This window comes from Megalobrama amblycephala, linkage group LG3, assembly GCF_018812025.1.
Source record: "Megalobrama amblycephala isolate DHTTF-2021 linkage group LG3, ASM1881202v1, whole genome shotgun sequence".
NCBI lineage: Eukaryota > Metazoa > Chordata > Actinopteri > Cypriniformes > Xenocyprididae > Megalobrama > Megalobrama amblycephala.
The window spans coordinates 11,038,161-11,056,239 of NC_063046.1; the positions used below are offsets into that span (position 1 = coordinate 11,038,161).

The 18,079-nt window shown below is 37.7% G+C and overlaps 1 protein-coding gene across 2 annotated transcripts; it reads left to right on the forward strand.

The window, feature by feature from the left end:
• Positions 1-4,178: 4,178 nt before the first annotated feature.
• Positions 4,179-15,175, forward strand: sf1 (splicing factor 1). Of its 2 annotated transcripts, XM_048183827.1 has the most exons (12): positions 4,179-4,578; positions 6,082-6,210; positions 7,967-8,042; positions 10,772-10,924; positions 11,000-11,089; positions 11,172-11,355; positions 11,523-11,638; positions 11,869-11,976; positions 12,115-12,301; positions 12,807-13,020; positions 13,952-14,116; positions 14,198-15,175. In XM_048183827.1, exons 1-12 carry the CDS (start codon positions 4,332-4,334, stop codon positions 14,518-14,520), a joined length of 1,992 nt encoding a protein of 663 aa, XP_048039784.1. In that variant the 5' UTR covers positions 4,179-4,331; the 3' UTR covers positions 14,521-15,175. The 2 variants fall into 2 exon arrangements, with proteins under 2 accessions (XP_048039784.1, XP_048039785.1); XM_048183828.1 differs by lacking the exon at positions 7,967-8,042 and having other exon boundaries at positions 4,403-4,578.
• Positions 15,176-18,079: the final 2,904 nt, after the last annotated feature.

Below are 18,079 nucleotides of genomic sequence, written 5' to 3' on the forward strand. Positions count from 1 at the left end.
GAAAAAGTAACTCAGATGTTTTGTTGTAAATTTAAAAGTAATGTGTTACTTTTGCGAAAAAAAAGTAATCTGATTATGTAACTTGCATTACTAAATGCATTACCTCTAACTCTGCTGACAGTGACACGTGGTGAAAAACTGAATATTAATCTTTTGCTCAATAAAAAGGCTTTCATGATTATTTTTTCTTTCCCTCAGTTTATTCACTATGGCCAAGAGCCCTTATACAGAATATCGCAGTTCAGCATACATGCACAATATTTATATTTTTATTTGCATCTAAACAAGAAGCTATTCATTATTGGTTCACTTGTTACTTTTCCTTTCTCTTTTAGTTTCTTGTTTTTAACTTTTCTAACAATCTGTTGACCCTTTGCTGTGATCCAGAACTATCAGCACTCCTGACTTCATGCTACATAAAAATACCCTCATTTCCTCTTATACTTCTCGAACATTTTTTTTCTTTTTTATTCAATAAGCATAATCAGCACAAGATTTATGTTCTTTTGATTGTGAAATCTTTTAAATTATAATTATGATCATGAAAATAATTCTTCCACACACTATTACAGACTTGAATTTTAGTCTTCTGAGGGAACGGTGACCAACTCAACTGCTTTAAATTTCTCCTTAAAGAGAAAGAGGTAAAATGCACCAAGAAAACCCAATTATGATGTACAGGCTACAATGTACAGTTGGTGCTGATATGTGCCATTCAAATAAAATCACAGCTTTTTGGTCTCTACCTCAAGGTGAATACATTAAAATATATGATTTTTGTAAAAAAGAGTTAGCAGTTTAGCTTGGAAATTAAATTATGAAATGTTGCATGAGTGCAAATGTGTAAAAATATCTGTTAGATTTTCAAATTTCTTATTCTCCATATTGTAAAAAAGGCATGTATCATCCTGGGACCCAGAAATTTAATATTTTGTTTCACATCATTACATTGTTTAGCGCATAAGAAAAACATGAAAAAATAACATTTTTGAAAAATTATATTTTATTCATATGTCCTGTGTAGTGGACACCAGGACTAAGTTGTTTAAAAAATAAAATGACAAATTACATGTATAGGCAAAAACAATGGAATTTGTTTTTTCAAGTTTTAGGTTTCAGGTTTTTTTTTTAACTAAATTTTGTTTAAAGATGATTCTCAACTATGTCATGAAAGATAGAACGGAATGAATCGATATACCATTTTACTTTATGCAATATGTGGGTAAAATGGCCATACACGGATTTTCCCATTTAATACAATGCATCTATACACTGTATCTAATTTGCATATTAATGTGTTCTTGGAGCTACATGCAATGAAACAAGAAGTGTAATAATGGGAGTAAAAATTGGCAACATTTTCATAATATCTAATAATTAATAGGAATATTGATATATCATTTATTTCTCTCTTCACTTGTTGTGTCTCTCAAAATGCCTGATAAACATGATTTAAGTCCTGGGGCCTGTACCATGAAGCCGGATTAGCTGGCTAGCCAGGTAAATTTCAGATTAGATTGCGCCAATCCTGGGTTTTAGGTACCATGATAGTGACTTGGCTTTTAGTAATGTTCATCGCCATAGTAACTTACACTCCACGGCTAACCTGCTCCTCAAACTGAAATTGGGCCAATCAGATGTGAGCAAACTGACACTGACACATCCAATGCAATAAAGTCACTCCCCCAGTTTCTCTTCCTCCAAATTAAAGGTCACTATATAGCAGCAAAAAAATAAATTAAAATAAAAAATAAACAATGAAATTGTTTGGCTTTAATGATAATTACTTAGAATTATTTTATGATTTATATATGATTTCTATCATTATTATATGATCTATATTATTAATCCATTACACACAAGCAATTTTAGTCCAGCAGTTATTATTAAGCATTTAGTTTTAATGAATATTAATATATACTGATCATATGTAATATAAATAAGCTGTAAATAAACTTTAAATATGATGTGACCTTACATGTTTGAGTCTCTTTCGCTATATATTATCAACTATATAAACTAACTTCACAAGTTTCACTTGCACTGATAGAGCAAGAGAATTTCTTTTATCTGTCCTCTTTCATCAGTGTAAATGTGTTTTCATTTTCGTCAATCTCTTAACCTTCAGCAAGAGTTTTGAATCGCGCTGGCTCTCTCGTATTGCAAGGCATGTGTTTGGCTGTTCACCACAGATGTCACGGATTCATGTGCACGTGCTCCAAAACTTAGGATCAAAGCCTGAGTTGAGAGAGAAAGTTGATGATCAGCATCATGGTACCAACAAAGCCGGATTGGAGTGGTTTGGTTTTGTCAACTCGAAACTAATCCTATAACCCTGAGTTTGTTCAACTACCATCATGGTCAGGGTTGGGGAGTAACGAAATACATGTAACTTAGTTATGTATTTAAAATTCAAAATTTGAGTAACTGTATTTCATTACAGTTACATTTTAAATGGGTGGGAATCAAATTACAGTTACATCTGAAAAGTATTTTAGATTACAAAAGTGATTACTTTGAATTTCATTTAAAAACATTAATGTAAACTGTGACGGGTAATTAATGTAAAAAGCAATTGGTGATTCTCTGACTCTGACAGTCTGCAAAAGCATCAGCTACATTTCTGCTCATAAGTCTCATTCCCCTTGCAGAATATGCAACATTTTAATAATTTTAACCAAATAAGAGGGATCATAAAAATTGCATGTTAATTTTATTTACTGTCCTGAATAAGCTATTTCACATAAAATATGCTTACATATATTCCACAAGACGAAATGACTGAATTTATAAAAATTGCCCCATTCAAAAATGTATATACCCTTGAATCTGTCCTGTCATTAACTGATAATCCACGACTGTTTTCATGTTTTGCGATAGTTGTTTGTGAGTCCCTTGTAACTGTAAAAAAAAGGTAATTGCAACTTTTTATCTCACAATTCTGACTTTTTCCTGGCAATTGTGAGTTTGAATCTTCTGAATTTTTTCTCAGAATTGCGAGATATAAACTCATAAATGCAAGTTATTAAGTCAGAATTACGTGATTAGAAACTTGCAATTCAGACTTTTTTCTTGCAATTGTGAGAAATCTCACAATTCGGACTTCTGTTCTTGCAATTCGGACTTTTTTACTGGCAAATTGCAAGTTTATATCTCAGAATTTTGACTTTATAACTCACAATTGCAACTTGCAATTCTGCAATTCTGAGAAAAAAGTCAGAATTGTGAGAAACACTTGTAATTACTTTTTTTTGTGTGTTACATATTAGTATTCTATAGTATTTAGTTACAAAACTTGGGTAATCTAATTGAATACGTTATAAATTACTTTTTAAAGCATGCATTTTGTAATCTGTAGTGAAATACATTTTAAAAGTACCCAGCCCTGATCATGGTACCGGTCCCTGGTGTCCTCTACAGGGGTCATGTATGAAATCAATGCCTTCTTTTGTAACAGAAAGTCATATTTTGATTTAGAAACCCCACAACATTTTCCTAAGATGTTGATTTATAACAAACAATTTAAAAAAATAATCCAATTTAAATGATAATTACATATTATCATATTTCCATAAATTTGATCTCTAAATTAATGTCAGTCATTTTTAAAGACCAAGGAGAAGGAGTTGTCATGGTGAAACCTCCAAACATTTGTCATCTCTGCAAAGCCCTGAATGTGCTCTTTACAGACTTACAACTGTGACATGTATGATGTCAGAGAAATTCACTAAAATATAATGTCCACTACAGAAGACAAAAATCTATTCCTGGGTCCCAGGAGGATATAGAAAAGGAGAGTCAGAGACACATCCAGTTTATTTATTTGAATTTCAAAAGTGACGGGAATTATTACAATTTATTACATTTATTCAAATACTAATAATAAAATAATAATAATAAAAAAATATATATATATATATATATATATATATATATATATATATATATATATATATATATATATATATATATATATATATCCTATGTTGTCTAAATTGTGGATAACCAGTGCTGAAGCCAACCTAAATTGCTAGAAGGTTTGGCCGGCGTGCTGAGTGACGGCCAATGAGAGGCGAATAAAATGTATCGTTGGACCCTAAATGAACCAATGACTGTAAAGCACACATTGATTGACATTATCATTGACCTATCGGATAGTTCCAAATTGACGTCAAATCTCCTTTGTCGTTCATAGCAGACGCCATCTTAGGCAGCGGGTGACAGAAGGTGGTTGTATGTTAGGGAGACATACGTTCGTATTAATTAAATTATCAAGAAAGGAGATTTTTGGGGGTAGATACTAAACGATAGAGAAGCCCTGACGCCCAGAAATGGCAACGGGAGCCAACGCAACCCCGCTGGGGAAGCTGCACCCGAGTATCGGCGCCAAGCGAGGCTTTGAGTCCGGCCCCGGTGCGGGGTTAATGGCACCGCCTGGGCCTGCGGTGTCCTTCCCGCTGCAGAACTTCCAGCAGCCGCAATTAACAAACCCTGGTTTTTCCCAGTTCCCCGGAGCTGTGAGTTCTGCGCTCTCAAACCCAGTCGGAGTAGTGCTGCCGGCTCAGGCGGGAAGTGGAGGTAAACAGCGTGGACGGGCCTGAGACACTTTAAAGATCAACGGCCTGTTCCATAGATGTGGTTTGATTGTTTACGCTCTTTAGCCTTTAACTTTTTGATTATTTATTTTTAAATATGGCATTGTCTAATAACAAGCTCTAGGTTGCAATGCATTAACCTGTAGTGTAGTTCATATAATAGTCTTTAGGTGAGTTTGCAAAATCAGTTGTACACGTTGATCATAATACGGTGAAGCCTAACCGATGAAATAACCAGATAAGTTACAAATAACCAATACGTTTGCATGTATGTCTTTTTTTGTATTACAGTTTTGATGCATATGTTTGGCTTTTGTTCTCAAACATATGCATTTTGGTAACAGATTATTATATGGCCAAAAAGAAAGATGAAATTCTAATAGGTTTTAATGTAAATCAGTGAGGTCTTTATAACAGTATAGCAGACTACATACAGTACATATCAGCTGTCACTGTATATTTTCACTTAAAAAAAAAAAAATCATAATTTCACTGCAGAAAGACACATGGTTGATATTTTAGAATTAAACTGAGACCTTTTACTTGTTAAGTAAGTATGAGTGATCAATCAGAGGGCAGAAGGCATGTAGTAGAGATTATGTACAACAGTTTTTTTCAGGAATGTTTTGATTATGTTGATGCTATGTTGAATTTAGAGGCTTAAAGGATTAGTTCACTTTCAAATAAATTTTTTCCTGATAATTTACTCACCCCCATGTCATCCAAGATGTTCATGTCTTTCTTTCTTCAGTTGAATAGAAATTAAGGTTTTTGATGAAAACATTCCAGGATTATTCTCCTTATAGTGGACTTCAATGGTCTCCAAACGGGTCAAAATGACAGTTTCAGTGCAGCTTCAAAGGGCTTTAAATGATACCAGACAAGGAATAAGGGTCTTATCTAGCAAAACGATCGGCCATTTTCGGTCAAAGTTTACGCTGTATGTCCTACGCCTTCCCTATTCTACTTACGGAAAAAATGGAACTGCCGCTGCGTTCGTTCCGTTAGTAGAATAGGGAAGGCGTAGGACATACAGCGTAAGCTTTTTGAAGAATACGAAAGTGCAGTTTTGGCGGAAGCACTTGAAGGTTTATAAAGCATATACATTTACTTTTTTTTTTTTTTTTTTTTTTTTTATGACCAATCATTTCGCTAGATAAGACGCTTATTCCTCGTCTGGTATCATTTAAAGCCCTTTGAAGCTGCACTGAAACTGTAATTTTGACCTTCAATTGTTTGGAGGCCATTGAAGTCCAATATAAGGAGAATAATCCTGGAATGTTTTCATCAAAAACCTTAATTTCTTTTCGACTGAAGAAAGAAAGACATGAACATCTTGGATGACATGAGGGTGAGTAAATTATCAGGAAAAATGTTACTTGAAAGTGAACTAATCCTTTAAGAAATTCACATATCCAATATGGTACTGCAGGCTTTATATGGACTTGGCATGCAATGACACGTCACTTATAACATTCTCTTACAGACTTTGGCCAGAAGAAGCGGAAAAGGAGTCGTTGGAGCAGCGAGACCCCCGATCAGAAGACCGTCATCCCGGGCATGCCCACCGTGATCCCTCCCGGGCTAACTCGGGACCAGGAACGAGCTTATATAGGTGAATATCTGAATTTACTGTTATTATGTGTGTCTGAGTCAAATTATTTATTAAGTTGCAGAACACTGTTTGTGAATTTGGGGTGGGGGTTATTCTGTTTACACCCAGACAACTCACTTTTTTGTCCCAAAACGTTTTGCTTTATTTCCTCACAGTTTGCACATCACATGCAGGATGTAATTGCTGAATTTCATTAGTCTGACTTCTTTGCTGACATAGTTGAGGTCATTTAATTGGATAACCCTTTGGTTATTTGCTAACCTTCGATCAGTGCAAAACGGCCATCTCTATACGTTTCAAATTACTGTATAAAGATGGTCTTCTCAAAGAAGTCAATCCATCGAAATACAGCACTTTGCCCATGTTCACTAGAATGTACTAACTCCATCGATGTGCAATGTGAGGACGTTTTATTTGTCTAGGAAGCACTGAGTATTTGTAGCACTGTCAATGTTTGCTTACCATCTGATGTCCATTAGCAAGAACCCACAATGTTTTTCTGATGTTGCTGCTTGCTGTGAACTGTCTCCAGCTGCAGATCATCACTGCTCATGTTTACTATGCAAAATGTCTTAAGTCCAATTTGACTGCAAAGCAATGCAGGTCCAACACCGAATTGAGAAAGTCATCTCCATACCCTGTGTCTGAAAGCAGTGTGTAGTAAATTGCTTTCTCATTGCTGTCAGGCACTTGTTTTGCAATGGCATGTGATGTTAGTGGTTGTTTCAATGATATTGTGACCTACATCTCCTTAACTAGTCCTCTATTGATAACTGATACCTCATGTCCTTTACCTACCATCAACCTGCACCATTCAACGTGTGACCTGTGGGGTCTGATTCTCTTTAGCATGTCATAGAGAAATGCATGTGAAAACCCATTAAATGCTTCCATGAGTGATGCAAAACCTTGGTTGATTACAGGTCAGATTTGGGTTTGTACAGCCTGTTTTGGTTGCCGTGGCTTGAGGCCTAGTTAAATAGTTTTTTGCATGAAAATAATAAAATACTAAAGGCTGATCGGTTTGTCTGATAATTTCTAAATATTAGATCTCAGTTGTCGTAACTGATTATTGTTGGTAGGTGGTTTATATCATATAATATATATATATCATTTTTTAATATCCTCTAAATAACTTAATTTCAATTTGATTTAGGATGCAGTTGCTCAAGCCACTTAGCCAGTATGATTTTTGATTTCTTCAAACCCAACTTTTTTCCCCCTGACAGGCCTTCATGTTTTTGCCACCTTTTTAGGTCACTTGAAATGGCAATAATATGTGAACTAATAATTTTAAGTGTATGCTTTAAATGTGAATTTTAGTAGCTCACTTCTCAAAGTTGGTGGCATAAAATCGAAAGCCTGTTTCAATAAACCTTTTTCTGAAATAGTTATTTACTGAAATCCCCCCCCCCCCCCCCAAATCTTAATTTGGCCAAACCTTGAAATTTGATTTTCTCAATGTTTGGGGAAATCCATATGGGCTCATAAGAATATGTTCAAGCTCAAACACAAGGTTATTTTTCAGAATTCCTGTCGGGGTTACAGTATTTCAGAAAATGTGTTGCAGAGAATCAGAAGTCTTCAGCTGACCTTGATTCTTAGTGAATTTTTTTTTTTTTTTTTTTTTCCTGTTGTTTAACCGTAGTCATATTGAGTTTTACAGTGTACTGTTTCTGCTTTTGTGGGGTTTTTTGTTGTTAACCACATTTTTCTCCATCCTTGTTTTTTTCTTTCCTAACCTGATTTCTTCCAGTCCAACTGCAGATTGAAGACCTGACACGTAAACTGCGTACAGGAGACCTGGGAATCCCTGTTAACCCTGAGGACAGGTCGGAATAACGATTTAAACCCACCAACAGTAACATTTTCTTTACCTTTTCAATGCGCCATTTTATGTGAGGCCAGTTCGTAAGTGTACTAATGTTTATGTAGGGGTAAGTGATTGTTAATTGAAGAAATAAGTCTAAATGCTTTTGTCTAAAATGACCATATCTTTGCCTTCTTGTTTGAAGGGTTAGTTCACCCCAAAATGAAAATGCTGTCTTTAATTACTCACTCTGATGTCGTTCCAAACCTGTAAGACTTTCGTTTATCTTCGAAACACAAATGAAGATCTTTTTGATGACCGAATGCTGTCAGATTTCCTTCCACTGACTGCCTTTGTAACTACCACTTTGACTCTTCAAAAATATAAAGAGATCAGAAAACTAATCCATGTGATTCAAGCGGTTTAGTCCAGATGTTCTGAAGAGAATCGATCGCTTGTTATGAAGAACAGATTATGATGAACCTGAATAACATACAACAACAAACCTCTTCTGGAAAACGTTCTGCGTAACCAATGATGTTTATTCTCGTGTGTTATGCAGCACATTTGAGTTTCTGGAAGAGGTTTGTTTTTGTGTGTTATTCAGCTTCTGCTTATGTTCGCTAATGTTTACATGCGAGTAAATGCCTAAATTACATCTGTTCTTCATAAGAAGCGATCGATTCTCTTCAGAAAATTTGGACTAAACCGCTCGATACATATCGATTAGTTTTCTGATCTCTTTGACATTTTTGAAGCATCAAAGTGGTAGTTGCAAAGGCAATCTATGAAAGGAAATCTGACAGCATTCTGTCTTCAAAAAGAACTTAATTTGTGTTCCGAAAATAAACGAAAGTCTTTCGGGTTTGGAACGACATGAGGGTGAGTAATTAAAGACAGAATTTTCATTTTGGGGTGAACTAACCCTTTAAAGAGTTTAGAAAATGTCTTAATTATAATAATTAAATTGGTTTTGTTACATGCCTAAACATTCTAGCGTTTGAATTGCTTAGTTTAGTTTTAGAGAAACGTTTGGATCCGTTTCTGTACACACAGGCAAAGAAATGACTGAAGGCTATTATGGTAGGATATTGTCATATAAAATATCAGACTTTTTCATTCAGTTAGTGTTGCCAGGTAACTAGCCAATGTTATACTATGAAAATAGAAGTTGCTTTGCATCTTATGACAGTGAGGATAAACTGTTGGCAGTACATAGAACCCGACTTTACCAAAGCATAATGTGCATTCATATAAGCAATGCTAATCTTGATCATCTTCAGCAAATCTTATTTTAATCTTAATTCTATTCTGAACTGTTTTTTGTATTCATTTTTATTGCATGCATGCATGTTTTTTTTTGTTGCTGTTTTTGTTTTTTTCAAAATGAAACGTGTATTATAAAGGCTTGTGTAGAATTGATTTTATTATCCCAGTGTAGTCCCTGTAGTCTAAGATAGTAGGTTAGTTTTATCCACTATTTAAGCAATTTAAAGGAATTTTGATTTTCATTAGATTTTATTGCATTTTTAATGCCCCATCTTTCTAACCTCTGAAATGCAGTGTTAACAAACACAACCAAGTCCTTAAACCTAAAAATCTTAATGGTTGATTAATTGGATGGTCAGTAATGGTTTTCCATAATGGGGCTACCACCATTTTGTCCAGGAACTTCCAGAGTATTCCAGATTTCCACACTGGAAGACTGCTCGGAGGAGACTCCTCTGACCTTTTCTTTCTGGAATAACCATAACCTTAACACTTTGATCACTTTGGCCACTCATAGACTTCATAAGCATTCAACATAGCAGGAAATGTCATGTTTCTGACGTGAGAGTGTCTTTTTAGTAGCCACACCCCTTGCTCTCTGAACAGCCTTAGGTTCTCCGGCAGAAACTTAATCCGACGTTTTTACACCGCCAACTCTAAAAAGGTTCTTCTTAAAGGTCTATCCACTCCAGGATTTAGGAACGATCGCTCATCAGCTTCCAGCTCGCAAAACAAAGCTGGAGGGTGCTTCAGGTTGTCAGCGCTGGAGATATCACTCCAAAAGAAAACCAGCAGAAAATTCTTCCCTCTTCCCCCCTCCCCCCCACTTTTCTCCTCTTCGGGTTGCTTCTCATGAACCTGTCACACTTGTGTGGCTGTCTTGTTTGAGAGCTGTTGAAGGTTAATATTTCATCCAAATTTATTTCTAACCCAAATTCCCCCTCTCGTAACTTTTTTCAAGCACAGAGCCTCATTGTGCAGGTTAACAGGTTTTCAGCACCGTCCAAGGGGAAGATAACAGTTGGAATGCTCTCTGAGAGCGTATGGAGGTTTAGATCAGCGTTCAAGAACAGATGCTCTTCAAGTGTGTTGGTTGCCCCATTTGTCTCAGATATTTGTCCTATTTTTCATCCCCCAGATAATATTGAGACAGACACATTTTATTAATGTTTGAAAATTCAGTGCGCTCCTTGATGCCAAGGTTTTTTGTTTTTACTCTGAGCTTCAAGCTCTTAAATCTGACGAGTGTTTTCCCCTTCTTAAATGGTTCAATATAAGTTTTCTAGTGGACATTTTTATTTCTCTCTCATTAGAATTTGAGCACTCTGGGGCATCCCATGCACTTTTTAAATGACCACAGAAAAAGTCAAACCAATGTCAGTCAAGAGTAGGCAAGCCATTGATTGTTTAACTGTTGAGGGTGTAAGTACTGCATTAAGATTTTGACTGTTGCATCTTTCTGTTGTTCTTTCCTTTTCACAGGTCTCCATCTCCTGAGCCCATCTACAACAGCGAGGGCAAGAGGCTTAACACGCGTGAATATCGTACACGCAAGAAACTGGAGGAAGAGAGACATTCTCTCATTACGGAGATGGTGGGACTGAACCCTGAATTCAAACCCCCTGCCGACTACAAGTATGGCTACTGCCAATGAACTTCTCTCTCTGGTTTTGCAGTGTCTGTTATTTACTTGTTTTTCTTCTTACTCAGACCACCAGCTACTCGTGTGAGTGATAAGGTGATGATTCCTCAGGATGAATATCCAGAGATCAACTTTGTTGGGCTTTTGATTGGGCCACGGTAAGTTGCATGATTGTTGTTTTTGGCTGATTCTATAGTCTCTACATCATAAAGTAACTTGGTCTATTGCTTGTTTCTCCAGTGGAAACACTCTAAAGAACATTGAGAAGGAGTGTTGTGCTAAAATCATGATTCGCGGTAAAGGTTCAGTGAAGGAAGGGAAGGTGGGTCGTAAGGATGGACAGATGCTTCCAGGAGAAGATGAACCTCTTCATGCACTGGTCACTGCTAACACCATGGAGAATGTCAAGAAAGCTGTAGAGCAGGTGATTTTCCCCTTTAATCGTTCTTGCACCTGGAGATCAAAACTGGTTTTCAAAATTTAATACTGTGCCTTTAATGCATTTAGAAATCAGTTTAATAAAAATGCATAGCTATCAGCTTTAACAATCATTCTATTGCATGTTTTTAAGTGCATTCTTTTTGTCCACAGATCCGTAATATCCTCAAGCAGGGCATTGAGACCCCCGAGGACCAGAATGATCTGAGAAAGATGCAACTGAGGGAACTGGCACGCCTCAATGGCACTCTGAGAGAGGATGATAACAGGTGGGATTTCCTGACCCTTTACTCAGAGAAACATGCCTTTAAATTTTGTAGATGGATTTTAGTTTATTTATTGTCCTTTCGGAAAATCTTTTTGCATCTGTGGCACCCTTCAGTCAACAATAACAATTAGCAAATACAAACAAACATCAACAGATTGCAACAATAATAATAATAATAAAAAAAAAACCATTGAACACCATTTGATGCGTATGTGTACTTCTTCCTTTCAGGATCTTACGCCCATGGCAGAGCACAGAGCCTCGCAGCATCACAAACACAACTGTCTGTACAAAGTGTGGTGGAGCAGGTCACATCTCATCAGACTGCAAGTTTACCAGGCAAGCCCATCCACCAGTGATCAGCAATTATTTATTATTTTAACTTTTTCTCCCCTCCAAGAAGTGTACCACCTTCTGGTTATGTCAGGTAAAGTTCAGACAGCACAATGGGGTTAATTGTATTTCTCTTCCCTGCAGTTCCTTTGCTCCCCGGGCAGGCGAACCACCCCAGTCTGCTCAGGATAAGGCCCGTATGGATAAAGAGTACTTGTCTCTCATGGCAGAGTTAGGAGAGGCTCCGGTCCCAGCGTCTGGTGGGGGCCACAGCAATCCTCCCCCTGGTGGACCTCGTCCAGCAGGACCCAACAACAACCAACCACCACCAGTAAGACCAATTCTTCATAATGTACACACATACACCACTGTTCTAAAGTTATTTTATTTTTTTGTAGATATAGTCTTCAATGCTCACCAAAGCTGCATTTATTTGATCAAAAATACAGTAAAGCAGACATTTTGGAAATATTTTCTGTTTTAATATATTTTGGAAGGTAATTTATTCCTGTGATGGCAAAGCTGAATTTTCAGCAGCCATTACTCCAGTCTTCATTGTCACATGATCTTTCAGAAATCATTCTAATATGCTGGTTTGGTGCTCAAGAAGCATTTCATAATGTTGAAATCAGTTGTTGGAAACTGATACTTTTTTTTTTTTTTTTTTTTTAATTTAAAAGAACAGCATTTGTTTGATCAATTTAATGCATCCTTGCTGAATATAAATATTACTTTGTTCCAAAAACAACAACAACAAAAAACACCCAAGAACCACCACCAAAACGCACACTTTCTCTCTCTACCTCTATTTCTCTATCTCTCTAAACACTTTTTAGAATCGTCCTCCTTGGATGAATTCAGGCCCTGCTGATAACAGGAATTTCCATGGCATGCACCAGGGTCCTGGTGGGCCTCATAACTTTCCTCCACCAATGCCAAACATGGGCGGCCCACCTATGCCACCAAACCCCAATGGAATGCCTCCACCCTGGATGCAGCCGCCCCCCCCTCCAATGGGCCAGGGCCCAGCACCACCTGGACACCCAATGAGTGAGTATACCCCGTGATGTTTAGACTTTCAGTCATACAATTCCTGCTTAATAAAGTGTAATAAAACATTTCCTTAGAAGGTTGGAAGTAGGGCTGGATGATTAATTGAAACCGAAATTCAGAACCTCTAACTGACGTAATTTTCCCATGATTTAGACGATCGGATGTGTATTATTATATCAAGCTCAGTTCTCGCACAGCTGCATTGTGGCACGAACACTCATACAAACAGTAGCTGCACAAAGCGTGAAGATCGCGTTCACAGAGAGGAATGCAGAAACTAGTTGTCAGCACTGTCCTGTGATTTACCACTAAAGTAGCTTAGAAACTCAACTTATTATAGCATATATTTTTCTACTTTCGAAGTTCAGAAGAAGAAAAATATATGCTATAATAACGTATTTACAACCCACAGCTTCACAATTAATAGAGAGACTGTATGACTAATTCACACATGCAATCGCTCTCATTACGTACTGGTACTGTGATAATTTATCTGTATCTGATTTACAACGAACAGAAATATGTAAAATGTTAGGAACCATAGATAAAATAACTGCTGAAAGTGAGCTATGTCATGTCAAATCACTCTTTCAATGGGAAAAAATTTGCACTTTTTATAGTCAAGCATATTTACAGTACAAACCTTGTAAGTGAACTATGAGGGCAAAAATAACAAACAAAATAATAATCGAGGTAAAGTGTTCAATTAATTGAGGTTTTGATTTTAGGTCATAATCGTCCAGCCCTAGTTGGAAGTATATAATTGTATCTTTACGAGAGGACAAATGCTTTTATATCCAAGCTCATTTTACGACACAACTCCAGGTTGACATCTGTGTTTGGTAATATTAAAGTATGCTTGCTTTTCATACTTGGATACTTAGTGTTCCAGAAAGCTCATTGTTTCCCTCCCTTGCCTGGTATTCAGGTTTATTGCCGCCACCCATGGGTATGATGCCCCCACCTCCACCTCCACCCAACAACCAACCGCCGCCTCCACCCTCAGGACCTCTGCCACCATGGCAACAGCAAGCCCCTCCCCCACCACCCACCAGCAGCATGGCAACCAGTGCGCCACTGCCATGGCAACAGAGTAAGTGTATTACAGTAGTACACATTTTGATCTCAATAAAGGTTTTCCTTTAGTCTCTGATTCACTTTTTTTCCCCCCCAGATACAACCACCACATCCACCCCTGCCACTGGAAACCTGCCACCCTGGCAACAGCCTCAGCAGACGGCCACCTCAGCCACTCAGCCCCCTCCGCCCCTGGGCACCCCTTCTATGGTGCCACCTCCACCTGGGGTCCAACCGCCACTTCCTCCTGGTGCCCCCCCTCCTCCTCCACCCCCTCCACCTGGCTCAGCAGGCATGATGTACGCGCCCCCTCCCCCGCCTCCACCCATGGACCCTAACTTTGTGACCATGATGGGGATTCCCGGTATGCCACCTTACGGGATGCCTCCTGCGCCTCCACCTCCTCCGCCCCAGAGTTAAAGGCTCAGTTTAGTCTCTGTGGCCCTGTGAACGTGCAGTGATGCCTAAAATATATACACAGGACTTTATCACGTTCTGTTCATTTAACAGCTTGATGTGATTAGTTGCTAAAGATTTTTTTCTTCTATTGATTGGTCTTGGTTCTAATTTGTTTCCCATGGTTGGACACAAAAATGGACATAGAGAGTATGAGAAGGTATGGTTAATTTTGTAAATTTGCTTCAATTGTCAATGATTTTTAACTGTAGTATTTGATCTGTTAGTATATTTGTTCAAAATGACTTTGTGCAGGGAATGTGTGTTTGTTTTTGTTTCTGCCAGCCTGCTATTTCATGTTTCATTTCAAACCTTCTTCAGTGAGTAAAAATGACATCTGCTTAAGATTCAGTTAGCATTCCAACAGGTGTATAAACAACCATTTACACTCTTAACCAACTGTGCAATTGTTGCTGCATAGTATAAAAAGACATCAAGATGTTGTAGATGATTGGCTTACTCTATTAGGTGGTCAGTATCATTTTTGTGCTCACCTTGTACTCCCACCCCTCCTAAAATTTTTATTTAAAAGAACTTTTCATTAATGCCTTCCACCAAATGTATTTCAATATTTTTGTAATGAAGCATTCAACTAAATAAAAGTTGGCATGGTGTTGAATTGTTGGTGTCAATCTTTTACACCTGTTTTTTTAACATCAAGACTTTCTACTCAAGATGGGTAACGCTGAAACCTTAACTTAAATGTAGTGGTTAATGTGGTTGAATTTCTCTTTTCCCAAAAGACACTCGTAAACATTTGAAATATAAAGTGGGTTAGTGTCTCTCTGTTCTCACCAGCAAGAATGTTTGCTGCTGCCTTCCTCATCCTCTATAAAGGTAGTTGTCCGTCCTGCATTGGTTTTCACTAGCTCTGTGTGTGTGTGTGTGCGTGCGCGCGCATAACACCTGAAATGAAAAGCTCCTAGTTCTGTTTTTGTGTAATCTTTCTTCAAAACAAGAAAAATTAGCTTTTATTATAGTAGTTGTGGTTTAAATTTACTTTTGAGAAAATTGGTATGCCTGTTGTGCACAGGGTATAAGGGATGGGTGTTCAAGAGGAAAAAATGACAACCCTCTTATAATTTAAAAAAAGTAGTTACATATTGTTGATCATATTTTAATTAAGTTATGCTATTTAACAATATAAACTATAGGGCTGTTATATACCATTTGAATAAAATGGTATATAAGTATCAACAAAAATCCGTCTTACCATAATCCATTTGCACTGCAATTACAATTGCCTAAATAATGTTATGAGGGCCAGGGTATATTCTGGAAAACATTATTTGCCAGTCATGTCTACAGGGTTTTTCCTGGCTCAAAATGAGGCAGAGGTGGTAAAATCCTGATCGCATCAGAAAAAAACACTTTGACAAGCACGTGTTTTAGGTATTTTAATATTAAGAGAATACGATTTGTATTTTGAGAACACTATCATATATACAGTGCTTCCCACAGGACTGTGAATTTTTTTTTTGGTGGTTGTACCTCTGTCCCTATAGGGCGGTCCGGGGGCATGCTCCCTCTGAAGACAATTTTGTACATTTTAAAGATAAATTCATTAATCTGGTGCTCTTTAGGAGTTCAAAATTAAGAGCTCATGTTCAGTGTGCAATCTGAACAAAGAAAAAGTCTTGTACCTGAACTTTAAATGAGACTCTATAGCAGACATCCCAAGTCTCCCGGAAGTTCCGGGAGTCTCCCGCATATTGATAGCGGCTCCCTGATGCCCGCAAATTAGTTAAAATCTCCCGGAATCTAGAGCGAGCGAGCAAGAGCGCGCATAGAGACTGTGTTTCAAACCAGCGCGCGCACGGCAGAGAGGGAGAGGGAGCGAGAGAGAGACCTTGCGTGTGTGTGTGTGTGTGTGTGTGTGTGTGTGTGTGTGTGCGTGTGTGCGTAGCGCATGTATGACAGAGAGCATCCCGAATGGCCTTTTTCGGCAAATCAACCAATCAATTATCAGTGAGGTGAATTGACAAGTTTCATTTCATGTGCATATTATTCAGGCAAGTTGCCAAGGCTACATGAAAACAACAAACTCCTTAGACCTGTTTAAAGTTGCAATGGAAAATAAATAAAAGCAGTTTACATAAATAGTATAAGCAGCTTATATAAATAGTAAAAGTAAGTGTACCTCCCTGAAATGACTTTTTGCAGATTGGGATGTCTGCTATAGGGCTTGTGCACTAGAGATGTGCAGATCAGCTCTAACATCACCAAAATCCACTGTTAAAAATAAATCATCCACCCGCCAACTTCCCAAACTTACGATATTCTCTGATTTAGATATCGGCACCTGATCATCTCAAAATAATTATTCAAATTCTCAGTGTCAAGCATGATGATATAACAACAAATAACACTTAGTAGACTGCTTTTAAATAAATATCTAAAATATTTTTTTTTTCTTTGGCAAAATTACATTTCCTGTTGAGCTTGTGTATATTTTTAGTTAAAGTTAAGCAATATCTCACGGGGGGTTTTCCTTTGTGTTTTATATAATTGCCACTAGGAGGTGCTCTAGGCATATATATGCTTTCCTTGATTGGTTTTCCCTGAATAGAAATTCGTTGTCATTGAAAACGAAAGTAAAAGAGTGCAGCACATTCCTTGAGAGTTACTCGTCTTTATTAAAATCAACACATTAATAATCCACCCGTGAGAATGGACAGCAATGGAGCCGTGGTAAAGGGGTATTTGAGCATGTGACTGCCTGTCTGAGGCACGAAATTTGACGGAGACGGCCGCTTCGTAATTCTCTATGCAGGAAAAACCCTGCCTCTAGCAATAGGCAAAGCATGTTGTACACGCCGTTTACAAACACGTGATGGATAACTCACAAAGCAAATCATTATTTTCCCAGCGCGATATAGGGGTTATGCGAAATCTAACTTCCATATTCTGTAAAACAGATCAGATCGCTTCCGGTTTAGGTCTTTTATATGTGCTTCATGAAAAAATTGGTGTTTTATTCAAGTTAACTTAAAAGGAGCGAGCAAAGATAAGCATAACTGATGTCCCCCGCATATGCAGATCGATATTTAAAAGCTTTCTTCACTTTTCATCTTCACACTAACGTTTAGATATTTAATAGAATAAAACTCCTATAACAATATGAAATAGGTAGTTTCGCTGATTACCTTCGCTGATTAGTCCACAGATATGCTGTCAGTTCATACTGCTGTTAACACTTTAAAGGTGATAAAGAGGATCTTTTCGTCGACTGAGAAACTAAAGACTGTTACTGAGTTTTTGAAATGAGCTCATGCGTAAGAACAACCCCCCTTCCTTTCGAAGGAACGCCTCCCAAAACTCGTGCACGAGTATTGGAACACGAGTGTTTACCACCGGCATTCGCTGTGTCGTGTTAGTGGATTCATTATGTCGGACTCACCGCAGGTAACACATAATCTGCAGTTGTTACTCCTGTCTCCGGACAAAAACATTGCATACGGCGCCTGTGGAGTGCGGAAAGTTACTGGAGCGCGCAGCCGCGCTCGTCTCTCACAAGGAACGT

Coding starts and splice junctions, on each gene's coding strand:
- sf1 (XM_048183827.1), top strand. CDS start 4,332: ATGGCAACGGGAGCCAACGCAACCCCGCTGGGGAAGCTGCACCCGAGT. Junction 11,356..11,522: donor TCAAGAAAGCTGTAGAGCAG/GTGATTTTCCCC, acceptor TTTTGTCCACAG/ATCCGTAATATCCTCAAGCA. Junction 14,117..14,197: donor GCCACTGCCATGGCAACAGA/GTAAGTGTATTA, acceptor TTTCCCCCCCAG/ATACAACCACCACATCCACC.